This window comes from Maylandia zebra, linkage group LG5, assembly GCF_041146795.1.
Source record: "Maylandia zebra isolate NMK-2024a linkage group LG5, Mzebra_GT3a, whole genome shotgun sequence".
Lineage (NCBI taxonomy): Eukaryota > Metazoa > Chordata > Actinopteri > Cichliformes > Cichlidae > Maylandia > Maylandia zebra.
In genome coordinates, this window is record NC_135171.1 from 23,628,754 (window position 1) to 23,655,852 (window position 27,099).

General features: G+C 41.3%; 1 protein-coding gene across 4 annotated transcripts in view; it reads right to left on the minus strand.

The window, feature by feature from the left end:
• bsnb (bassoon (presynaptic cytomatrix protein) b) overlaps positions 1-27,099 on the minus strand; it is an 81,296-nt gene that overhangs the window by 42,128 nt on the left and 12,069 nt on the right. For all 4 annotated transcript variants that reach the window (XM_014412941.3, XM_023154970.3, XM_012918512.3 and 1 more), the window contains exon 3: positions 10,856-11,635. In XM_014412941.3, coding sequence (XP_014268427.2) covers positions 10,856-11,635 — 780 coding nt within the window. The remainder of the gene's footprint in view (positions 1-10,855; positions 11,636-27,099) is intronic.

Consider the following 27,099-nt stretch of genomic DNA (forward strand, 5'->3'; position numbering starts at 1 on the left):
TGTAATATAAGGTAGGGGGAAGGACATATTTCTATAAAAAGACAGTACAGTAATAATGCTAATCTGTCGCCTCCACCCCTGCTAAATATAACTCAATCATCGTGACAGATTCTTTCAGTCCACCTCTTTCATCCCTAGAGGACAAGAACAATCTAATATCCTCCTTCTTACACTTGAGGAATTGTAAGACAGCATTCAAAGGATGACTGAGGCTGTTCTGAAGGCAAGAAAGGCATCTGACTGTTTCATTTTTTTCTTTTTTTCTTTCCTTTCACAGTTAAGCCTTTTAGCCCAGCTCTGTTAATTTGCCCTGAGAATATTCAAGATGAATTGCAGTGTTTATCCCTCTGCAATCTTGCTTTAAAAGCACCCACAGCGATGCCATACAGCTCAACTTAGTTTAGTGAATGCACTACTCTCTGTGGCCAAACTGTCTAACGCAGTCAGTACAATAAAGTCTTTGATGTGTCTTATTTTCACCTTCCTTCACTACCCTCTTCTGTGATTGCGCAGCTATATTTCTTGACTTACTCACTGCTCTGAACCTTTGCAGGATTTAATCAGCAAACAGACTTAATGTCAGCAAGATAATAAAGACACAGAATTGCAGTGTGGCAAAATGAGATTAAGTGAGATGCATGTACTAGTCGATAAGCGTATAGTCTATCTGCGGTAGCATCATACAGAAGATGGGTTATGCCATGAAGATTAAAGAGTCAGATGCACATTTTGCAAAAGACCTCAAAGGCAAATAAAGAATAAAGATGGTAACAAAAACAAAAGTCACACCTCTAACACTATTTCTGTTTTCCAGTAATGTTAATCAAGCTGCTGTCAAGCAAACCTATTTTACACTGTGGTTGGCAGCCGACGCTAGTCATGCGTCTCATCTTGTCACATATGTCTGTCCCCAGGACAGGTTAATCAGGCTGTCTGCTAAGTCCTGTTTTATTTTAGATGAGTTTCTGTTACTTCTGCCGGAGAAAGCCACAGCTAGCAGTCAAGCAAATAAAATTTATGTACCTCACATAAGCCTTCAAAACAAGTCACTCAAGCTGTAATCTATCACTGGAACATAGTAAGATGACAACTTTAATGGAACACGTCCAGCAGAAATATGTCTGCTAATTCTACAGTAGGCTCACGTGCAGGTTGATGAGCCATCTTATATGCATCCGACTGAGTCTGCAAGGCAGTATGAAATGTGGCTATTAGAAATGTATCTACATGCTTTATAGATATGATCTGGCATAATTTAGACAGGATTAGACCATTTCAATTAATGAAAAGATCCACAATGAGACACAATGTGTGCTTTACCTTAGCTGTAGATAGCCTGGGCTCACACAGGTTGGATTAGATAAGAAAATACTAAACTTGACATGTGACAAAATGTCCTGGGGAGAAAGTTTATGTAAGAAAAAGTTGCAAACTTCTTTCTCATGATTATACATTTAAGCAATTCAAGAGGCTGATGTGTCCATATGAAACATAGTATATTAAATTCATTGCTTTCCCTGAAGCCTCATCAGGTACCAGGGGAAGGGTGGCTGTCAAGAAGCCATTCATAACGCTTTAAAGTCCAAACCATGAAAATTGAGTGTTTAGTGAACCTTCTGGTGAAAAGTAACTTTGCAAGTTTAAATTTGTATCATATTTGCTACATCAGGCATTTCTTAAAAATGTATTCTGTAAAAATGTACAGTGCAATTTATTTTGTTTTTTTCAGAGGGAAAAAGAAAAATCACGTTAATGATGTAGGAGTCTCAAAAGCTCACAAAACTTGCATCAAATATAATATACTTGATTTTAAAGGGTTAATGCAGGGAAACAGAGAAAAGGCTGAGGTGTGCCAACTTAGAAAACAACTGGACTGAAAATCAGTGGCAACAGATCTGATGATGATGATCTCAATCCAAATTTTGAATTTTTGGATTAAATCATCATCAATATGCACAGAGGAGCTCAAGAGAGAGGTACAACAGTGTCTACAGCCATCTGTAAAACACAGTGGAGGCTCTGTGATGGTTTGAGCCTGCATTTCAGCCAGTGGTTTTGGGGATCTGTCAAACTTTGATCCACCATGAAATCTCGAAAGCATCTGATTGGCAGTGGCTTCACTTTTCAGCATGAGGATGAGCCAAAACACGCTGCCAATGCAACAAAAGCATAAGCGGTTAGAAACACACAGTGGAACACTATCAGTCATGAATTAACCTCCCTAGAGCGCAGACCTTAATGTTATTGAAACAGTGTGGGATTGGCAGCCAACATCCAAAGTGCTTTGAATGCATTTCAGGAGACCAGAAAAACTGTTCCTGATGACTTCTTAAAGAAATGACAAGAAAGTTTGCTGATATTGCCCTCTGTTTTTCCCTTTTTATACTGCATTTACATGTATGTTTGCACATTTCTCTGCATCTATTTCCCATATCCCCTGGTAAAATATAGAGACACGAGTGGTGGCTCAAGTCTTTTGCACATCTCTGTGGCATCCTGTCAACAGGGATCAACTCTCCAACGATCAAAACAGAAAATACTATATCAAAAAAATATATATATATCGAAAAAACACAGCTTCCATCTTCCTCGGCAGCAGAGTCCCGATGTCTTCATTAATGGAGACAGTGAGAACACCATTTGTTTAGAAGAGCCTAAAGATCCTCAGGCTGCTTTTGCTATACTTGTTGTTGGGATGCTGTTCAGGGCAGCAGCCCAGACCATCACTAACTGATCTGGTCATTTCCAGAGCTGCCCGACAGCTGCAGCACTGAGAAGATTAGCAAGGGGTTAAATGTAATATCTGTGCGATCAGTGAGCTTTATCTCTTTCATTTTGTCTCTCAATCTCCCGCTCCCTTTCATTATAGCTCTCCCTCTTCCTGGCTCGGTTTTTGTGTTCCCCTGACATACAACCACACATTCCTGTCCTATAATCTCACATTTGTGTTGCCAGGCTTTTAGTATTTGCAGCCTCTAAGCATAGAGCGCATTCAGCTAACCCCTCCTTCTTTCCTAATGCTAGCATTAGGGAGCAATCGCATGACTGAGGTGCTGAGGGGAAGAGAGAGCAGGAGCACCAATGAGGCATGTGAAGTGATGTGTTAAGACGGGAGGGCCCAGTAGCAGAGATGGGAGGACTGCACTGGCCCGCCTCTGTGGCTCTGACAGCAATGATAGACCCAACACTGCCAGACATCCCTGGAGCATAGCTAAAGCTAGTTAGCATAGCCATCAGGCCTTGAAGATGATGAGTTTTGAAGAGGTGATTAAGCCAGTGCCGAGGCCCCTTGTAGGCTTCAAAGCACATTTTCTTACAAGATAGGAGAGAAAAGGCATTTGAAGATAGAACCAGAAGGTCTGAAGGGGTAATTCAAGTTCAGTATGGTCCATGTGCTCCTCACCTCATGTAGTTATTCATGAAAAGCACTGATACTACAGCCGGTGCAGGTAGAGCAAGTTACAGGTTAAAGTTGATCTCAAAGACATCTAGAGACAAATTTACGTTTGCAATGCGCAGAAATGCAGCAGAATAATGCGGAAACCAAAGCAGTCCCAGTGTCGGCTTCGTGCTAGACATTTTCCTCTTATCTTTTTCTACTTTTTGTTGTTCTTTTCTTTACAATCGGGCAAAACAATGTTGCCATAAAATCTCAAAAATCTCAAAAAGACTTGAATTCTAAAAGCTGCTCTGGGAGCTTTGCCTCTGGTTGTCTCCATAGATCTGCTGCATACAGAAGTTCAGGGAAAGAGTATGCAACTCTGTCTGAGCACAGAGCCTGGTTCCAAACACATAGTTCCCAGGGATGAGAGTGAGTGGCATTTAAGCCTTCAAACCAGCGAGCCATCTGTGCTGGGTGCCACATAATCTCAACAGGAAACAGTCATGGCTGTACACCACATCATCTTCAAGTCATCCACAGCACAGTCATACACACTGAATTTTATCATACTGTAGTGTATACTGTACTGATCTTAATTCAAGCTAAGAGTGCACCCATTTATTAGAAACGCAGGGTTTATGTGATTAAGAACAGGGTATTTCCCTCTTACAGCCTCTTCAATACTAACATGGTTATCAAACAAAGTAAGAAATGGCATTGTCTCAGTTTAATCACCCAACAAGGCTTACAATTCTCAGATGGCACTTATTTGTGTGGGTGGATCTTTACAATGGTGTGTTGGGGTTAAGCTCTTTACTCAAAGGGACCACCAAACTCCCTCAAAATGGATTAGTACTATTCCCAACTAGCTCCCTCTACGACCTACCCCAACCCCAAATCCCCACTCAACCCCTTAACATGCACACAGAAACACACTCATCTCTGTGTTTCTTTTTTTCCCTCCGTATCAGCTCCTTTAAGTACTCTCTTATTATGTGCGGAGGTTTTAAAATGCTAGTCCTTCTGTTGTGGCTAAATAAATACAACACAGACTAAATCAAGAGTGCTGAGTACCCATGCTGCAATGTCAACTGCAAGGTATTCAACCAGAAGCAATTGCCAGTTCAATCAATGTGTCAACAGCAAGCAGTTCCCAACTCCTTCGTGTAGACACGAGGAAGAGGAATGCAAAAGGAACAAGGAGATCATTGAAACGCAAAGAGTAGGAGTGTGCGTGCAAAGATCCATCACGAAGTGGAAAATAAGACAAGAGAACAAAACAACCAGAGCATCACAATGAAGAATGACGTGTCAGCAGGACAATTTTACTGTATGAATATGGCAAATCTACCCTAATCTGCATATAGTCACGTATGAGAAAGGGATGAAATATTCAAAGGTATCATAAGGTACAAGCAAGCATTGAGGTGTTTCATAATATATATGTACTTTTGGCATAAGGGCCATTTTAAGCTGAGGAGAACAGATGAATATGGTTTGCTCCGTATTTTTATGTTGTAATTTTCAACAGCCAGCTCACAAATTGAGAAATTAAAACTGTAAATTCAGACCTCGCTGCATGTAGCTGTAATCCCCATTATCGTGTTTCAGTGGCTGTGATTAAGTCATATTCACTCCTACTAGAAACGTGCAGGCGTGAATGACATGTGCAAGATTCATGTGGACCTGAAAATTGTAATTCTTCCTCCAGAACCTATCTGCACTGGGTTATTCTAGGCACGCAGCACTTGCAGTATAAAGGAATATGAGAATATTAAAAGGCAGCGAGCAGCTGATCGAGGCCGGGTGGGTGTCTGAATCTGTGATGGCGTACCATCATCACTTTGGAAGCAGCCAGGCTCAGCATGGCAGGCTTGGATGCCTGATGCCACCAGCCATCTGGCTTTGGATGAGACTCCTAAGGGAGACACAGGCTGGTGCCAACCTTCAGAAAACACTTCCAACATGTTTGAGAATAAGAATGGTGTGTTCAGCTACACTGCCGCTCTGTGTGAAAGCAGCAACTGTGTTCCTGCAGTCCGGTGACACATTCGCAAATACTACATGTTCTACATATGTTCACTGTATGCAGGATGTGTACTCAAGGACACCGGGCTCCTGTGGTGAAAAGCCAGAAAAGAAGACCAATGATTTGTATAACTCATATGAATTTCATTCATGCATAGCTCGCAACACAAATCGAATCAAGTCTTTTTTATTAAACACATGTAAAATGCAGGTGTCTCACCAATTTCAGCTCATGACTCATGTACAGCCTAACTGGATCTTTAGTGAACCACAACAGTGCACAAATAAAAATAAAATACTTCCACACTACATTCTTGAGACATCTACTATAACATCTACTGATCTACTGTCATTACATGTGCATTAAAACCATTTCTAATGATTACAATTTACACTGCTTGGGCTGCTGGTGGGCCAGATCCACTCCTCCGGTGGACTGGATGTGGCCCACAGTGTCTGACAGCCCTGTTTTAACAGCTAAAACTGCTTCTGCAAATTCACTTCATGTGTGAGCAGCATAGTTTATTGTATCCTCTGTGGAAGGTGCATAAAAGGCGCCAATTTACCATACAGGTTTTTCATTTAACAGACTGCCTTTTCCTCTTTACTGCCTTGCTACAGCTGTGCATATTAAAGAATGAGACTGTAACAGTGTATACTATAACTGGTAAATATCATATGTTGATGTCAAAAAGTTGATTATTAAATTCTGACTTTATTTCAGCTTTTTATTACGCTAACCGCCGTGAACTGAAACCAGATCCAAAATAGACCACAGCTGAACTTTACTTTAGTGACACATGACCAGGATGTGCTTAGATTAAACACAAGTCTGTCTGATCTACCTCGATACTCTAGAAAATTAGAGCATTAACCAGCAGCCGAAAAGCCACATTCCCATAAAAGAAGGAACAACTCTTTCATAGAGGCCTGAATATTTGTGTCTAAATGTCCAAATACGTATCCAGAAACAATAACTAGTTTCAGGACACCTGCGTTTATGCGTTCTTGTCTCTCAGACACAAATACGCACACATGCACACATGCACACATGCATCAACACACACTGACCCTATGTGACATGTGGAATCAAACACAGCTCTCTCACTGCTGCACACTGCATGAACTATTTATAATGTTCTCCTTCACTGAATTATTGATGAGCTATGTTTTCTGTTTCTCTACACTTTTCTGCAGTTCTGTGAGAAATTTGCTCCTTTTTGACTAAATATCCACTCTGGGCCTCTTTCACATTATAAACAATGGGGACAATTTTAAGCAAACAGGGTCGGATGAGAACATCTAACCAACCATGGGGACGGGGAAAAATAGGCATATGGAGTAAAAACACAATGAAATCATGTTTTGTTTTGTTTTTTTAAAGTAATGTTAAAGTGAGAATGCTGGGAAGTCAGAGGTAATTTCTTATGTTAGTCACACCTCTACCTGTATTTCGAGTCATGAAAGATCTAAAGTATGACATCCACTCTGCCGTGTCTGCCTCACTAGCAGACTGTGATACCAGGAGGAGAGACAGAAGCACAGAGTTATTCAGGAGTAAGGACTGAAATCCAGTGTACTGTGAAACAGATTGAGCAGCAGACACTCCAGTGAAAATATTCTATGTTCTATTTACAGCCAAACTCTGGGGAGATGACAATGACACGGGGGTTTGTTTAAATCTCCTTCAGAAGCAATAAAGGGGGAGGAAACCTCCCAAAACAAGGACATCTTATTTACTCAGAGCCACACATGACTTTCAACACTAATTGATGTGAAATATTCCGCAATGTAACAAACAGTTGGCTTCCTCACGCTAATTATCACTGATTCTCACTTTCCTCCTCCTCCTCAATCTTTCACCTCTTTCCTTCCTCTCCTCCTCCTCCTCCTCCATTCTTCAACACGTTCTCGCATAGACACTGGCAATCTTCGTCTCATCCCAGATTAAAAAGGGGCTCGCTATTTTTTTATATAATGCAGCTCAGCCTAATTCACTCTGGATGAATTATGCATTGTGTCACTAATAATGTGACGGAAAATATTTTTTTCTTCTTGAATGCTTCAAGCGTTTTCTGATTTCCACAGGCTAGAATTTTTTTTTCTCCTTGCGAGAGAATATGCATTCGATAAATGTAACAATCTGTTACCGGAGATGGTTTGGCATGACGTAGGCAAGCGGCTGAAACAAATAATTCAACAGTTTTATAGGTCCAGTGAATTTAGGTAAATTTTCTCTCTGCGTTTCCTCTGTTTGCCAATTTCTAGACACTAGTTTTCTCTACATGTGTCCCGCTTTCAGTTAATGTAATTATCTTCTGAGCTGTCAACACTGTAGGAACTGTTTATTCTAAGTTCTCTGTACAACTGTAGCAGGAAAAACAGACATCTTCAGATAATTGTATCAGTAAAAACCAAACTGCTTCTCTAAAAAATATCATGCAATTAAATAACAATATAAAAAAAAAACAAAAGCAGAAAAGAAATATAAATCTGGTAATGATGTTTTTTTTAACATACACCAACAGGCTATTTTGTTACAATGGCTGAACAATGTTTTACAATCAGACTTGCCTAAATTCTGTGTGGCATGGATTCAACAAGATAATGGAAACATTGCTTAGAGACTTTGGTCCATGTTGACTTTAGCCATCACAGTTGCTGCAAATTCATCCTGAGTCACGGATACAGTACAAAGCAAGATGGAGCCATGCTTTCATGTTGTTTATGCCAGCGGTCTCCAACCTTTTTTGCGCCACGGACCGGTTTATGTCGAACAATATTTTCACGGACCGGCCTTTAAGGTGTCACGGATAAATACAACAAAACAAAACCAGTACTGGTACCAAAAAAAAGACAATTTATTCATAACACACAAGAAAAGACCAAGGGAAACCAAGTTAACGATAAAAACGATAAATGCTAAAAACCGCTAGAAACCCTGAACCCACACCTGAGCCTCAACTCTCGCGGCCCGGTACCAATTGACTCACAGACCGGTACCGGTCCGTGGCCCGGGGGTTGGGGACCGCTGGTTTATGCAAATTTCTCACTCTATAGCCAAATGTTAAAGCAGAAGTCAAGGCACATAAGACCAGACAACCTTTTTCCAATCTTCTATTGTCCAGTGTTGGTGAGGCTGTGTGAACTGTAACTACAATTTCCTGTTCTTAGCTGACAGGAGTGACAGCCAGTGTGGTCTTCTTCTGCTGCTTCAAAGTTTGTGTTGTGTGCTCTTCTGCATACCTTTATTGTAACAAGTGATTATTTAAGTTACTGGTTTCAGGTCAATCTCTATAAACCCTTGAGTTTGTTGTTTAGGAACATTCCAGCAGTTCAACACTTTCTGAAACATTCAGACCAGCCTGTCAGGCAACAACCACAATGCCACCTTAAAAGTCATTTAAATCAGCTTCCTTTCCCATTTTAATGCTTTTTCTTAACTTCTGCAGGTCATCTTGACAATATCTACAAGCCTAAGTATATTGAGCTGCTGCCATGTGATTAGCGGATTAGATATTTGCAATAACAAGCAGTCCTAAGCACAAACACCTGTGCCTAATGAAAAACTAGTATAACATAAATAACAGCAAACACTATACACAATAAACTATTCATCATTTAGTATTTCTTGTTTAGCCAAAACCTGATAAAGCTGATTTCTTTAAACTCAAACACAAATCAGCACATGGATAAAATCATAGTGTCACTGTATGCATAAAAAGTGCATCACATCATTGACTAACTTGCTCAAAATTATTATAGCTAATGAGCAACACTGTCATGACATTGAAAAACTGTGTGGGAAGAGGATATCCAGATCTATGCAACAACCAGCATGTCAAACAGACAATAAATCTAGCATATGACAGCTTCTTCAATGAGTCTGTTGGACTCATGCACATAGGGAAGGCAACCTTCTTTAGTTTTGTTACCACTGCTTAGTTTAAACATCTCCATAATGCTGACAATTCTCCTCCATGGCCTACGTTCTATATCAACATGGCTCAAACTTCGTGTTGTGCAAAAGTGGTATTTGATGCATCGTATCAAAAGTTTTACAATTACAACAGTACAGCATCCCTAACCCCAACAGCTTTGTTACCACATCCTTGAAAAGAAGAAAGAATGGTTACAACATTGCCGGCGCAAAGAAACACTAAAGTTTGGAGAGATTAAGAGAGGATGAGAAGGAGGATATCTGTGCCAAACAAGCTGTGGAAATCAAGCTGAGGAACCAAGATTCAAAGTACAAAGCCTCACACCATGTCCAAATGGTTCTCACCCACTCTGGAGCGACCCACCTGCCAGCTCACGAGGAATGACAACAAAACCTGTTCACAGATTTGGAAAGAATCCTGGATTGAGATGCAGGCTTAAGCCTGCAGAGCAGAAACACAACACACCTATTAACTGAGTTCCTCCTAAAAGAAGAGCAACAGCAGTCTGAAAGTTTTTGCAGACTCTGAGCATCTCAGCATCCAAGCATGTAAGGGATGGCTGACAAACAAATTATCTCTCTGTTTCCATAGCAATCTATGAATGGGCTGTGCTACTGCCTGTGACAACCCGATGCCTGTGAAGACAAGACTCGCCCATAAAACGCTAGCGCTCTGCAGCAAGCCTGTTATTACTGCTATCATTCAATTGGACTTGATTTGCATAATTAAACTCTGTTATTGCCTGGCTCTGAATGCTATTGTCAGGTCCTGTTCTTACCAACCAGACTCCCAGCATGACACAGGACAAGGGGGCACTTAAAGAAGAAATATACCCTCAGGTGACCCTGAGATATGACTAACCAATACTAAGATTATCCATTAAATTGAATTTAATAAGCCTCTGTTTCCTGTAGATAGGTCATTTATTTCTGCGCTTCTCCAGGGTAGTCACTGATGAGGTGAGTCACAGCTTGGACTTCACTCTGCTAACCACATGAAAGGCCCTGACGGAGCTGAATGAAGCAGGTCCCGACTGTGAAATAGAGAAAGGCAGGAGAAAAAGGAGAAGCTCACAGGCTTATGTAAAATATTGTTTGTGCAAGCTGTGAAGGCTCCAAATATCAATGAAGAAATGTTATCAAGTTAGCTATTTATCATTTAGTTATCATTTGTAATAATGCCTTCATAGCTCTGTGTTAAAGAATGAGAGTGAGAAAGAGTGGGTCATTCTTAAAAAAAAAATACCAAGGAACAAGAGAATCAGAGTCACGGTGATTCTCAAGGATAGAATAAATGCAGCAATTGCTGTCTATTTGACAATCCCTGGAGCCACATGCTGGATTCGTACAAGCAGTCATCCTCAGTGAAATGAAGTTGTTCACACCAAGAACACACCAAGATGACCTGGCAGCATCAAGTTGATAACAACCATTGTAGCGAGTATGCAACAATTCAGCGTTTTTCACAAAAACATGCCATTTTGTGTTGGAAATCAGAATCTTACCTCGACTATGTGTGGAGTGGGATTGAATCCACACATGTTGCACACTTGAGAGCGGCACTGTGTGCAGGTGTTGTAGTTGGGTTGTTCTGCTGTGTTGCCTATGTTGAGATTTGTTTTACAAAGGGGACAAGAGGCTTTGGCCTCTTGTCCCCTTTGCTGTTGCTGCTGCTGAGAAGGGGGCCGAGGCCCTTGTTGTGCAGACTGAGGTCCTGAGGGTTTACCTGCCCCAGCTCCTGGACCAGGAGGTCCTCCTGGTTTGGGGGCTGGTTTAGGGGGCTGCTGTTGGGGTTGAGTAGTCTCTGATATCAGAGTGCTTGCTTGGTTGAGAAGAGACGCACCAAAGCCAAACAACTTCCCGAAGGTTTGCTCTGGAGGTGGGGGCTGTCGTGAAGGGGAGCTTCCTGCACTGCGCGTCTGGTCCTGGCGTGGGTGCTGGGGTTGGTGGGCGGGTGAACTACGGGATAAATCAGGCTGGGATGGGGCCTTGGCCATCCCAGGGAGAGGGACTGCCCCTGGAGGCAGCCTTGCTTGCTGCTGACCTGCGCCAGCTGGACCAGTCTGTTTGGTAGGGCCAGGCACTGGATGGGCCTGCAATGGAGGCTGCGTCTGAGGAGGTGTATGTGTCTGAGGTGTGGGCTGAGCTGAAGCGTTAGGTTTAGGTTCTGGATTGGTTGCATGAGAAGGAGAGTGAATCTGTTGCTGACTCTTGGAACGTGGTGTGGTCATATCCATCCCCAGTGCTCTCTGCATTTGACAGTTTAGACATAACCACTCTTGGACCTGAAAAAGAAAGAAAAACAAGGCAATGGCAATAAGCTACAGTATCTTGTTTTCACAATGGGGTACACTGGATACAAAAATAGAAATTCATTGAATAATCAGTTTCCTGCAACTGCTGAAAGAAGGTTGCATTTTTATCTTGCTGGCTACTGAGTGATTTTACCATGGTGCCACAAACTGATAGCAAGGAAAAGTCTTGCAGGCAGCCTGAAAAGTCCCGGTGATAATCAAGCCTCTTTCTCCATTCCTCCTCTACTTCACTATGTCAACATGCTCTCCTAGTAGCAAGCCTGACACCCCTGAAAAAAGAATGAAAGAATAAGCAGCTACCTCACAGACCAACATTACCATTTACTCACTAGATTCTCTACTGCGAACTTTAAAGCCACATAAAAAGTGATTCACTCATCACACATCACTCCGTGGCTGACAGGTTGCTGCTAGTGGGCATTCTGGCTTTCAGTTGTTTTGGTAATTCTCTAATCTACTTACCACCCCCTCATGTGTCAATCAGCAGTATCATTCGCTCCTATTGGTAGTCACTTTAATTTCTCACCCCAAAGTTATGAAAAGTTAAAACTGGAACCAGCCTATTTTATTTTGCCTGTTGCTGCAACAATCAGTGCTCTGCCACTCGCTTTCAGCATGGAAGCTTCTTAACTCTGTTTCCCCCACAAAGGCAAACACATGAATGTGCTGTTTTTGACTGCAAAAGCAGACACAACTAAGTCTTCATGTAAGCAAGTGAAAAGCTGAAAATCCACTGCATTCATTTATGACCGTAATGTCAAGTCAACAATAGAAACAGCATCACTGGTAGCATCTTGTCTGATTTAGGCTTTCACTGGGAATCTTTCGAGTGCCTACGATATAACTTGTAGAAGTGGCCGATGTCGTTGGTATGATTTTTATGTGTGTGTGTGTGGCTCCTGTTTCATACATATTGCTGGCTGACAGAAACCAATAAAATGCTGGGACTTTTTCCCACCTGTGTCCCCACTCTTTATCGTGGTTGATTCAACTTTTTCCACTTTTTTGTAAAGTCCCTCACATCCATTCCGATAGTTTCAACACTCTCTCCAGGAATTTGCCAACTTATGTGTGTCCTTATATTGATGTTATTCCTTATACTGAGATGATGGTTGTTTTTCTCTCACTGATATATTTAAAAACTGCTGTGAAAAAGTAGTCGAAAGTGAGCAGGATGAATCCAGGTGTGCCAACCTGACGTGTATTTACATTTTTAGGGAGACGCACATCAAGCAACCGCCTGTGTTAAGGTGCATGGTTCAGAGGGGTTTGCACAGAGGCAGTAGGTTACATTGTAGATTTCCCACTGAAGTATAAAACACTAGCAGTGTGACAAACATTACCATTAGCTTTTTTATAAAATGACCACCAGAAACTATAAAAGCAAGGACTGGGTGTGAGTAACTGTGTTTTCATGTCATCCACAGTGATTTAGTGAACCATAAACGCCACTAGTCCAATTTCTCTTCCCTCTCTAAAGATATCCAAGTAAAATGAACTAAAAACTGAAGAATGCTTGTATGGGTGTGAATGTGAATGAGTGTGTAGATCTGTTTATGTGACAGACTGGGCGCAGTCCTTTATCCAGTGCGTGCTGGGGTAGCCTCCAGCCTGCTCTGAATGGGAAATATTGTGTGTGGAAAATGATTCAACCGCAAAATAATTGTGAATGGTGTAAAATATCTCATTGAGGAAGGATTTGAGTATCCCCATGCCTCCGCATAGGCATTTATTGCTACCCATCACTTACCCATAAACAAAATGTGTGTGAAATAAATCTGACAAATGAGATGAACTCTGAAAATCCTCAGTAAATCACTGCTGCCCCTGATTTTATAATCTTCCCTTCCTCTGTCTTTTCTGGGAGTCTCTTTCCTTTTTGCTTTCTCATGATTTCATATTTGCATTACATAACGTGGAGAGCTCCTCATTAAATTCATTCCTCCAATCTCCTTGTGTTTCTCCTGTTGATCTCTTTGCCTCTTGTTTTCATTTCTTGTTCACTTACTGCTTCATACACACACACACAAAAAGGTGAAAGCCAGAAAGAGGCGCTAGTGATGCCACATGGCCATAGACTGTAATTGGCATCCTGGTGCTCTGACAGCTGCCACACTATTGTAACTGTCTTGGATTCGTGGTCATTGCATAATACCTTAATGAATTATAAATGAAGGCAGCAAAAGGTTGTAGGTTTGGGTTATCGCTTGGAGGTCTGGGCCTCAAAGAACAAGCTGGGAAGGCTGGACTGGGGTTTTTTTTTCCTTAGAGCTTAGGGTCAAAATTGCCTTTCAGTCTGTGAATCTGGATTTCATAAAGATTTTAGTTCAACTTTCCCTGAGAATTATTTGCACTCTAAGAATTTCTAAAAAAAAGTGTAATGCTAAAAAAAAGGGCAGTCTGAAAATGCTTTTAACTAACAGTCTGTCAGCGGAGATGTTCCTGCTCCATTATTCCATAATTTACAATACACTCAGCACTACATGTGGCAGAGTACACATCACAGCTGAGCAGACTTCAGTGTGGATTCAAGCGGAGTTGTCACATTAACCCTCTAAAGCTTGAAACATGAAATAATTTCCAGAAAACATTTTTTTTTTTGAGTATGGAGTGTTTATTGAACCTTCTGACAAGTAAAGAAAATAAATAAATATCCATCTGCACACATAAGTTTTCATTTTAATGGCATTTCTTTCCCAATTTATTGCTTTAACATGTGCTGTGCAATTTATTTACGTTTTCAGGTGAAAGAAAATCCCACTGAGGATGATGATGAAGTCTCAAAAACTTGTGTATCAAATATCATACACTAGAAAGGGGTATACTGATAAAATATTTATCAACAATGACTCTACAAGTTTAGTTTTTAATAAAACTCTGCATAAGCTGATATCAGCATATGATAAATGCAGTAAATGCAAAGATTTCATACTATTTTATGCATCTCTTGTATTTATTAATGCATTTCTAAAGCCGTCTGGTATCTGACAACATGTATTAAATCAAGATTAAGCAAAATTGTATCATACTACTAGATAAACAGGAGGAAGAAAGACATAATTTAGTCACTTCACAGTTTAACTATGAGTCACTGGACCTTAACTGTAGTATTGCCCCTCATATTGTAAAGCAGTGACTCACTATTATGCTGGGATTTCTGGTTGAAGAAGAAGCTCTCTAACTTAAACCCACTCATAACATCGAGTTTTGCTGAAGCCTGATCGGACTGCACTCATTTCATTGCACTTCATTATTCAGTTATAGTTATTCACTATTTGAACTGCTGCAAAAAATGAGATATGGGTAGTGATATGACTCACATCTCTCAACGCTGCACTTTTTTCTGCCTCCAGTGGTCAGAATTCTAGTTTAGATGATGTAGAATTGAGTTTGTCATATTCAGCACACATTGATCTCACCATTAGGTATGATTACAGGTGCAATACAGCACCTACAGTAACTATCCTGATCTGGGCAGAAGTACAGTAGTGCTGAGCTAGACAGCATTTTCTGTAGCTGTAGCACTTGCTAACAGGCAGCTGCTTCCTCTGGGTGGAGAAAAAAAAACAACCAATCGGGGAGATCATGTGTGTTAGACACTTCCTCCGGCTGAGCTGGCTGGTTGCCTGCAGGCTCTATGCAGTGAGTGCATACGGCATAAATGCCATAAAATCCTATCCTGATCCAACTCTTCTACAGTCTAGTTTTTTATCTGCCTTTCTGGATCAAATTCTGATTATGCAAAGAGAAGCTTTCAGGCTGTGTTAAAAGTGAAGGAAATTAAAAATCTATTCATCAGTTCACAGATGAAACACTCATCAGAAAACTACCACACATATTATGACAAGCACGACTCTGAGATTGCTAACATGATTTTACAGCACTGCTTTAGTCATCGGGAAGAACTTTAACTCTTCTTCGAATCCCTGCTGCTGCTTTCTGACCACACCTATCTGTTCTTGTAAGAGGCATGGGCTTGAAATTTTCAACCAGATGGGGCAGTAATAGACTACATTTCCCTCTGCTTAACAGTCATTTTTTAATAACAAGATAATGCAGTTTTTAATTATATATTATCTTATTCTTATTGCAACAAAATCTTTAATGAATCTATTGCAATAGCTCAAAATTTGACTGTTGACTGCTTTTAAATGTTTAGCAACCTCTTCACCTGCTTCACAGTATTTCTTTATCTCTTAAGTCAGTCATTCGATCAGTCAGTCATTCAGTAAGTCCGTGTAGACAGAGTAAGTCACAAGCTCAGCAGCACCTTAGCCTACTGCCTGGCTCACTGCCAGTTCCTGGTATAAGGAGCGATCAGGCCGTGGTTTTCACTGTCAATCAGGGAAACTGAGAAGCCGGGTGCAGAGGTGACTCCTGGGGACAGTGAAAAAAGCCAACACAGCGCCATCTAACACTGCACACTTTATCTAATCAGAGACTCGTGTAGAAACTCCTATTTCTATGACAATTATTGTCATTGACATTTTTTTCAGACACACTGTTAGGATAATCATATAAAGCTCACCAAGGGGGAAAAACACTCTGGAAAAAACAAAGAAAGCAGCTGCGCGAAGGGCAAGCAGCTATTTATCAATTTCTTCATGTCTCTGCTTGCCTCATGTCTCCATCTCATTCCTTTCTGCGTCCCCGTTGTTATGAGGCAATCATGTGGATCTTTATGAAATCTGATCTGTATCAGCAAAAAAAACACACACACACACACACACACACAAGCACACTGCACACTGTGTCTCCTCCCCTGCCTCTCTATCAGTTCTCTTTTGCAGTCCTCCATCTTTTTCTCCTGCACTCATCTTCATTTCTCCTTGTTATCTGCATCTCTCACATCCCATCACTCCATCTAATTTTCTTCTTCCAGCTCCATCATCATCTGTGTGTTTATGACGACTCTCTTCAGAGCCAGAAATTCATACACAGCTAGTTTCAAATGAGGGTAAATTTCAGAAAGCTAACTGCCACACTGCCAGGTAAATGTTTGTACCAAAATAGTCGCGTAACAAAGAACTATGCTGAGAGTGTCTACCTCTCATTTACGAGTGCGTGCTTCTGTCTTCTGCTGTCTTGGAGTCTGACACATATACAGACGTTAGAAGATGTAACACTGCATACATCACACAGGTGCACAAAGTTTCCCTGTTTTTCTTCTTCGTGCGTTCGTTGACAGGTGTGAGACATCATGCCGTCCATCATTCCCCGGGAAAGCTGGATAACGAACGCGCTGAGACACATCCAAACTTCAGCTGACAAAGATGCAGATGAAGAAAGCAGCTTTGTCTTAGAGATCACAATGCAGTATCACCATGCGGTATGTACAGCAGCTGAGCACTGCAGTTTGGGGATCGGGACACTTGGAATGCAGTGGTTTATCAATTCCTTGCAAATTGGGCCAAAGACATTGAAATTCCTCCCTATGCCTCGCTCCCCCTTTCTCTCTTTCTCTCTGTCAATTTGTCTCCCAGCCTCTGCTAAACTCAAACACAAGCAGCTCTACAAACAACTACACGAGAACAGTCTCAATAAAACACATCTGTTTTACTCCTGAATGTTACCAAGCAGGGAAACAAAGCTAATGAAAATCCTGAGTCATTGTTGGGGAATTGCTGTTAAATTTCTTTTCATGCATACTATTCAACTTCTCTCACCAGGTATACTGGTGCAGTGTTGGGAATGGCAGGGAGTCATGGTATTAATAAGTATGCGGGAAAGTAGTGCAGAGTGCATAACATTAAATCGTGATCTACAGTAGAGGAAATCGGCATGATATGATGAACGCTTGTGCACTGCAATGCAATACCGTTCCCTTGCAAAGGATTTGTTGCTACCTTTATGAAACTTTTAATAGTCAGTTCCTTTGAGATTTTGCCACAGAGAGCTCTAGACTCCACTCTGCAATACCGTTTGAGTCTACAGTACATCATGTGTCATTATTGTCACTTGAGAGTATTACTGAAAAGCCAAGAGCATTTCGATTTCAAATGTTTCTGTCTGGATGTTTCACACACAGCCAGAAAATTAGCAAGATTTGCTGCGAGGGAAAAGTTTCTGTGGTCTGATAGGCCATGCAACAAATGTGCAATAACAGTGCAAAGTACAATCCTGTTTGATGACAGATTAAATAATCAGTAGAAGGCCTAAAAGAAGTCATTGTTTGCAACACGGAGTCAAAGAATTATACCAAACTGCTGAAAGTGATCTTTCTGCGTGTCCAGTTCTAACAAGGGCACTATTAGGAAAACTGACTAAAGATTCCTGTGCAATTTTTCCATACAGAAAAGACTACTGTAAGATGGACTTTAACTGCAGTAGGTTATGGTGTAATAATTAAAACAGTGTCCCAGATTTAGTGTCTGGCAGTTCTTGTTGCAAAATATTTTGGTATATGCAAAATGCAGCATGAAGTGTCTCAGCTGGATTCCTGACCTAGTTCCCACTGTTTGTCCACTTTAAACCAGTCTATGATTACATCCAAAAGCACAGTGTGGAAAAACAGCCACCCAAACCCTGACATAAGTTTCACAGAATAATTATTTTGTTATTTGAACATACGTGTTCACTAAGGAGCTTTTTGTCTCACTTTCTTATGAAATGATTTACAGTAAATAGGATAAGAGGTTTGCAAAGGAAGGACAATTACTTGAAACACTGTATGTTATACTGTTTATTTTTGTTAAAATTATCTATTTAAAATCATCAGCGCAACATCGAGATGTCCAAATATAACTGTTTGGAAAGACTTACATTATCAAACCTTCTGATCGGTGTTCTCTATATAATGGTGTATGTTTGTCGTGCATGTGCAGTTAGGATCACACGTTTTTGGACAATGACACATTGTTTTGTAATTTAGCCTGTGCACACTGCCACAGTGGATTTAAAATCAGACAATACAAATGTGACTGAAGTGCAGACTTAAAGTTTTAATTCAAGGGGTTTAACATTTTCAGACGATCAAAAGTAACTGGACAAACAAACATAGCAACCAAATGCTGTTTCGTCCCTTGAGACACTCTGCTAGGCCTTAATTGAATTGAGATCAGGTGACTGACTTGAATATCCCATTTCTTTTTCTTAAGAAACGCTTGGGTTTCTTTTGCGGTATGCTTTGGGTCACTATCCATTTGCACTGTAAAGCGCCGTCCAATCAGTTTTGCAGCATTTGGTTTAATCTGAGCAGAGAGTATAGCTCTGTACACTTCAGAGTTCTTCTATCAGCAGTTATATCATCAATAAATACTAGTGCCCTGGTTCCACTGGCAGCCATCCCCACATCATAACATTGCATCATTTTCTTTTCCCATCATTCTGGTACAAGTTAACCTGTGCAAATAATTTTTTCCCCAAACAAAGCAGACACTTTTATATGTTTAAAGTCTAATTTGGCCTTCTTGTTATCAAATAGCTGGTTGTAACCACTGATTTGGCCATTTGTTGTAAAACCCTCTGTATTTGCACTCATGAGGGTGCCTCTTGACTGTAAACTTTGGCAATAATACCCCAACTTCTTCAAGAGTGTTCTTGACTTGTTGTTTTTCTTAACCAGAGGAAGAATTCTGCAATCATCCACTTTAGTTTAGTGGCTGTCGATATATAGAGTGGCCTTTCAGGTGTTTTGGTGTTGCCAAGTTGCCCAGTGCATTCAGTCTTTGTAAGAATGTATTGTACACTCCAAGAAGGTCCTGGGTTTGAATCCACTATCTCGCAGGGGACCTTCTGTGTGTCTGCATGTTCTCCCCATCATGTTTGTGTGGGTTCTCGCCACATACTTCCCATGATGCACTGAGGGTTACTGTTTCACTCACGTTTTTTACTCACTATGTGTTTATAGTTTACTCTGCATTTAATCATTAGTTATTATTAATCTCTGGCTCTCTTCCATAGTGTGTCTTAATCTCGTCTTCATCTCCTCACATCAAATAATTGAGGAGATGGCCGCCCCTCCCTGAGCCTAGTCCTGCTGGAGGTTTCTTCCTGGTAAAATTGAGTTTTTCCTTTCCAGTGTCGCCAAAGTGCTTGCTCAAAGGGTGCCTTTATTTTACAAGATTAAGTGTCTTGAAGCAATTGTTGTTGTGATTTGGTGCTATATAACTAAAATTTTATTAAATTAAAAATAGCCTATAGGTCCAAATATGAGTGTGAACGGTTGTCTGTCTCTGTGTGTTAGCCCTGTGACACGCCTGGTAACCTGTCCAGGGTATGTCCTTTGGTAGCCTATGGTAGGTAGGGTAGGCTCCAGCTCCCACAACCCCAAAATGGATAAGCAGATGGACACTCCCGAACTACCAAATCTCTCTCACAGGTTTATTTCAGATTGTCAGCCTCCTTCACTTGCATCAACATCTCTGTTTAGAGAGCTCCAGTGAACATCTAAAAAGTGCAAGTTCAAAACTTGAAAACAACCACACATCGAACAGTCAATACAATACTTTTGTTAAAAACCTAGAATTAAGGCTATAGAATTATATTCAAATATTGAATATTTGATTTAAGAAACACTGCGGTTGTATGCAGAGGAAAAACTACAAAATTTGTGTCATTGTCCAAAAACCTAAATAGTCGACTGTGCATATCATACTGGCTAAATGGTTATTTGAATATTGTGTAAGTGTATGTATTGTATCATGTAGTTTAGGGTGTGACCAAAAGACATGCACTCAATGTTTTTGTTGAAAAACCTGGAAAAACATTTGTTGACTAGTAGGTAGACTCAGAAATAAATTCATTTCAGAACATGTTTTGGTTTTTGGGGGGGTTTTTTTGCTCTGATGTTATTTAGCATCGTCAAACGGAAGAAAATGAATCTCTCATCAAAAGAGAGCAAGACACACAAAGATCAACAGCTTCATGGAAAGAATAATTTAGAAGGATCGAGAGAAAAAAGATCACATTCACTAAAATTAAGTGAATCTTGAAGAGATTCCCCTAAATGGTATTTTCATACATGATTTATCTCCTACTCTAAATCTAACCAAATGACATCTTGATTTCCTACATTAAATTCTTCACAGCTCACCCATGTCAGACAGAAGCAATGCCGTCTTTCACTAAAATGAAACTTTAATAGTGATTCATGAAACATTCTCATTGTGTTACACTTTGCCAGATCTGAATGTCACTGAATCTCTTGTGCCACATCATCCAGAGTTAGAGGGGGATTAGAAAAGTCTAACGCTAAATATCTGAATTAATTTGAGGGGATTAGGAACCGTCCTCTGCCTCCTCTGGGGTATAATGGACTTATCCTTCACTGATATGACCATATCACTGTATTTACATTTATATAACTAATACATTACCCACTCAAAATGTGGCCGTTTCGAAAGGCCAACTGCAGCTTGCAGCTTGAGTGAGTGATGAATTCTTTTGTTGACCAAGGAATGAGGCTTGTCAGCAAACACACTGCTGATTCAGGTAGCGTCTAATTATTTATATTGATATTTGACAAAATCTAGATTGTATTTAATGTGTAGGCTAACTTTGCTTTGCAGTTTTCTCTATATTTGCATGTAAATGTGTGTGTATGTGTACTGTGATTATAAACAAAGGCCCTAAATAAGCCAGTGGAACAGAGTTAGCACAGACACACATATAACATTACTGTTTTATCAAAAGGACACAAATAAGCACAGAATTAAACAAAAAACACCCCAAGTGAGCTTGTGAAGCAGAACTGCCAAATTAGGCAGGCACTGCAGAATAATCAGCTAAAAATATACTTTGAGAACCATGAATGCCCACTAATAATGTCCCTGAAAACATACAGCAACATACAGAGAAAACTATTTTTTCTGCAATGCACCAACATATCAGCCAATCCGATTGCCTGTGTCAGCCTTGCTGACTGTTTATTGGGCAAATAGAATAACATCTGCTAATGGCAAATGTCATCTCACTAAACACTAAGTGCTAATGTGATGAAAATCTGAAAGACCTTAAAACTTTCAAACAGATCGCTTGTGTTTGTGTCATTCCACAAACAAACATGCACTATATCGACTCAAGTACTACGTCTTACACCCATGCCCAGAAGCTGCCGGCGCAGTTTTTGTGCTGATGTTAATGCCAGAGGAAGTTATTGAGTCAGCAGAGTGTTGGTGACTTTTACGCACTATGAGCCTCAACACTCAGCAACCCCGTTCTCTAAACACTTGGGCTGAGTTGCTGTGGTTCCTGAACGCTTCCACTATGCAATAACACCACTCACAGTTGATTATGAAATATCTAGGAGGTAAAAAAAAAATCATCATGAAGTGATTTGTTTCTTTTTTTTTTTTTTTTTTTTTTTTTTTTTTTTTTTTTTTTATAAAAAAAAAAACCACAACCACAACCACCCACACATGCAGGGCCTTGGAGTGGGGGTATGTCACCAGGGTGCAGAGGAGGCTACCCCCCCCCCTGTCCCCTTCTGGCTGCCTCTGCCTCAATTTTATCCCACAACTTAGACATTCACATTATTCACACTCTCATTACACATACATATAGGATCTTGGGGGTGGGCACAATCACGGAGTCCAAATCACCATCAGGGTGTATACCTCACCCCTGACGTCGTTGCCCACCTCTCAATTTTAAATACACTTAGTCATTGAGGGCTAGCAGGAGGGACCATGCGCTTACCTGCTGCTCCTTGGCAGGTAGCTCCATGCCCTCCTGGGTTTTAATTGCACCTTAGAACACATATGCATCAACACTACAATGAGCGGGTGGAGGGAGGTTTGGAGTCTTCTCCCACCCCCATTCTCTGCGGCCTGCTGGAGCGGGGGGGCTAGTAGGAGGAGTTGGCCGTCCGACTGCGGTCTGGGGTGTGGGGCCTCCCTGCTGCTGCGGAGTCGGGGTGGTCTGCCTCTCCCCACCGCAGGGAAAAGGGTAACACCACCTGGGTCTGGGTGCAATTCCCCCCTCCAGGGGCAAGGGTACCTAGACCCGGTTTGTAGAGTACGCTTGGGGAGTGTGATTGTGTGTACAGCGTCTCTTTATGTCTGTCTCCACGTTGGTTGAGTGTGGAGTGAGTGCATATGAGAGCATGAGGGTGGGAATGGATGTTTGTGTCTGTGTGTGCCTGTATGTCTGTGTCTATATGTCAGGTTGGGTATCAGACGCCACCTCTCTGGGGACACCTCAGGCCCTCCAAGGTTTGGAGGCCTATCTCCACCCACCACCACTTCCCCTGCCGGTGGCGGACTCCCTCAGGTGTCGGTGTGTTGGTGGTTCTTTGTGTCTGGGGGTGGGCGTCCGGGTACACACCGGCTCACTCCTTGGCGGCCGCTTGTCGGGGCCTGGGGCCTGGGGCTCGCTCGGGCCCCTTTGGAGGTGGGGTGCCCCCGGCCTCTCGGCCTAGGGCTCGGTCACTCAGGCGCAGCTGGGGGCCGGCGGAGCTCACGGGCGCGTCACTGCAACCCCCCCTGGCTTCTGCTCCGCGGCTGCTGAGTGAGCCCTCATCTGGGACTCTCCTCAGCTCTTACTGGAACAGTGGCGCGGCTGCCCCTCTGTTGGTCTTCCATGGTCTCTTGTGTTCTGGGGGCCTCTGGATGTCTGGAGTTTTGATCTCCTCCATACCCGCTTCACACCCTGGAGGATGGGGCTGTGGCCCCCCCACACTCCCTAGCAGATCATTACATGGAGAAACCTTTGGAATGCAAGCATGCTGATCCACACAGGTATGCACACATGGGTATTCACAGACGCGGACTAAAGCTTTCTTGGCTGCTGCCTCAAAGCACACTGTGCGCTGTCTATCTTGCGTGCTGCACAATATCGTTTATTACTTAGTAAATACTGATATCTATGACTAGCTAGTTTATTGTGATGGTGCTTTGTTTTCTCTATTATTATGTTGCTCTTTGTTGTTTGCTGTCTCCTCTGTTTGTTTGTTTGTTTGTTTGTTTGTTTGTTTTTTCTCCATACAGGTGACCCAGGAGTTTTTTTTTTTTTTTTGTCTCTCTTCCCCCCCCTTCTCACCGTCTCTTCTCCCCTTGGGTTTTCTTTCTTTCTCTCCCCCTCTCTCTCTCATTCATTCCCCCTGTCCTATTTATTAAAAAAAAAAAAAAAAAAAAATGACAAAGGATGAACTGAAGCTCTGCCATCACGTAATGTCGCATACTGCTGTTTCTGATGTCATTTAAAAAAAAAAAAGAAGTGATTTGTTTCAACGGTGGCATCATATTACAGTATCATGCTCAAATACATCGAGCTCTCTAGAATGACCCATTGTTTCCCAAATGTTTGTAAAGAAAGACTTCATGGCCCGTTGTTTGCTTTTACACACCCATGGCAATGGCACAGTAAACAGCTGAATTCAAAGATTAAGGGGTGTGACCCAATATTTTTGTCCAAATAGTGCAAGGCCTCAGCTATGGGAAAAATTAAGAATTTTACTCTGCATCTCCACAATTTCTAGCAACAAAAAATGAAAACTATAATAATATTCAACAGTACACATCCTTTCTTCTCCAGCAGTTCTTTCAGTTTGATTCCTTGTTGTTTTCTATGAGATCTTATTAGTCCTCTTTTGTGAAGTGCTTTATATTCTGTGTTTCTGTTACTCACTTCCTGTTTTACTTTGGTAGTCATTTGTCTCTTGTGCCTTGTATTTACTTCCTTGTGTTGTTTTAATCAGTTTCAGCTGTGTCTCGTCACCCTCCTGTGTCCACTTTCCTCGATTACCTGGCCTCAGTTCTTTGTAGCATCATACTGTGTACCTGCCGTGAGTGCGAGAGAGACAGTACACCTGTGTGTTTGTGTTACTCCGACTAAATATATAATCCTCTTGTTTTTGTTACGTGTGTGGGTGTGTGAGGCACCTGTGTTATTCTTTTGGATTTTGGACCATATTTGCCTGTTTCTGGATTCATCATCAGTTTGTTCAGGAGTCTGCATTCAAGCTGCTCTACACCATATGACAAATTCACCTTCCGAACAGGAAGCAGACTGGTTGAACTCTATTTAAGAAATATAAACAGTCACACATATGCAGATAGACTCCTTCTTTTATTCCTTTTAGCTCAGCAAAAAACTCAAGTGGCCCTCAGTTTGAAGAACACAGCGCACTTTCTAAAAGTTTAGAAGTAATCACAAGTTTAAGGTCAAACTGGGATCAATACCATACCTGAAACACTCACAACCCACAAAGCTGCCTTCGAGCACGCTTGAAAATTACAGAATGTTTACTTATGACACTATGGACAGCTTGCTCTCCCCGGTTGGTGTCGCTTGAGAAAATTGATTTTCAGCCTTGGGATTAGAACTTTAGAGCATTAAAGTCGATTTAAACAGTCCCATGTCTGACTGAGAAATGTAGTGTTTAACTGTAAGCTTGTGTACAAAAGACGTCCAGCTGTGCACCCAGTATATGTTTTCCTGATCAGTTTGTGGTCTCAGTTTCTAGTTTCAAGGGTAATTGAATTTATGCCTTTTAGAGGGATGTTGTTTTTTTTCCGTTTGTCAGACATATGACTATCCAAAGAGTATGTAGTGAGCCTCAGTTTTTTAGTCAGCCCTGTGCCTCACTCATTGTGTCCAGTTTCAAAACCAAGATGGCAAAAATTCTCCGTTTGAAGCTAGAAAGTGGGCCTTCACTAACTAACAATGACAATAGCGCGGTAATCTAATCTGTGGTTTTCAGTACACAGTGTCTACGAGGCCAGTCTGCTGTTTGGTGCCTAACAGATGTACAGTGGGTTTCTCTCTTTCTTTTTATACTGAACGTCTGCCTGTTTCATCTGATTACTGAAGCTTTTTGTCTGATCTTGATTGGAAACATTTTATTGTAGAGTCCAAATCGATATTACTGCTTTTGGTTTGGTTGCTAAATCTATCTACTGCAACTGTAAACTGTGGCCACCTACCTGCTATATTTTAAACTCGAATGAGGAGATAGAGTGCTTCTGTGTGGGAGCATTTGTTAAAACTGCTCTTTCAGCTTGTGGGATTGTTGATAAAAAAAGAAAGAAAGAGAAGAACCTCCAAGGCATTTCTGAAACAAAGACTTTAAAGAGTCATTGTTTCATGACTTGTTTGAAGAATGTTTCAGCTCCATGTCAGGGGTGTGTCTTCATCACCAAACTGTATGAAGAAAAAATTTCGTTTTCAAAAGCATCTTAGCATTGTTTTCTGATTTGTTTCTCCATTTTGTTGTTGTTGGGGTATTTTTTCTCCCTACACTGAATTTATGCAGAGATAGATAGTGTCAGTACGAACACTCTGGCTATTACGGTTAATTTATGATGATGCTTTTTTTTCTCCTCCCGTTCTGTCTCCTCCTGCTACGGCACAGCTTTTTCAACCAGCTCTGTCTCTCTCTCTCTTCCTCTCCCTCCTTCTTTCAGCTGTGGCTTCTCAGGACCGGGCCACCGTTGCAGACAGAAGGAGGGTAGGGTCTATAAATAGAAATTGGACCAATTATGAAGCAGATGTTCCCCTGTATGGTGGTGGGAGAACACTGTCAGGGGAGAATGTCTGTGGTATTCTCAGTATCGCTCTCACTGCTCTTGTTCTTTGTTGTTCTAAGGCTGCCTTTAGACCGTCTCATTTCTTGCCTTTCTGGCTTTCTCGTTTTCTCATTTCGGTGCTACCTACGTCACGTCACATGTAAGTCTTAGTTCACGTGCACGATAGCTGGCATGTCTGAATTCGTAGCTATCATGTCTAAATAAAACTTGTCTTCTCAGCTTGACTGACAGCCACGTAACAGATGCGGTCTGTGAGATCAATTTGTCGCTCGCTGTTTACATCCAAATTGCATTACCATCAAGAGGTAGTTTAACACAGCTCTGACGTGCATCGCAACAATTATCTTCACCCCTCAAAGAGTGAAGAGAGATTCTCTTTACAAGATAATGTGGCTTCTTAAAAGAAAATCCAGGCTAGCCCCGCTATTTGAGTCTGTGCTCAAAAATCCAAACATGAAATCATCCACAGCTATCAGGACTTTAATCGGCACTGCCATCTTTCTGTGATTTAATGGGAAATCCTCTTCAATGACAGATTTTTGCTCATATTATCCTGATAATCTGGGGGACTTCAGTGGGTCTCTGTAAACTATTTGCAGACACACATCTCTTGCACAAGAAGTGGTCCTAATAGTGTGTTGTCATCACAGGTCTAATCCTGAAACTACAACGAATGAGAAAATTCTTCAGGTAATTTTTCACACAAAACACCAAATGTTCAAATGAAAACAAGATTATAATCTCAGAAAATCCCAAAACCTTGTTATTATACAGGACAGGATATATGTTTATATACAAATATTTTACTATTAAGAATCAAGAGAATCCCTGTGTGGATTTTGACACAGCCTTGCTATGGCTATCCTTTCTCTGGGCCAGTTCCCATCACTGTAATCGTAATTCCTGTCATCGTCATCTTCTGCATTATCATCACCTTGGTTGTCATCAGTTTCCCTGATGAGTGAT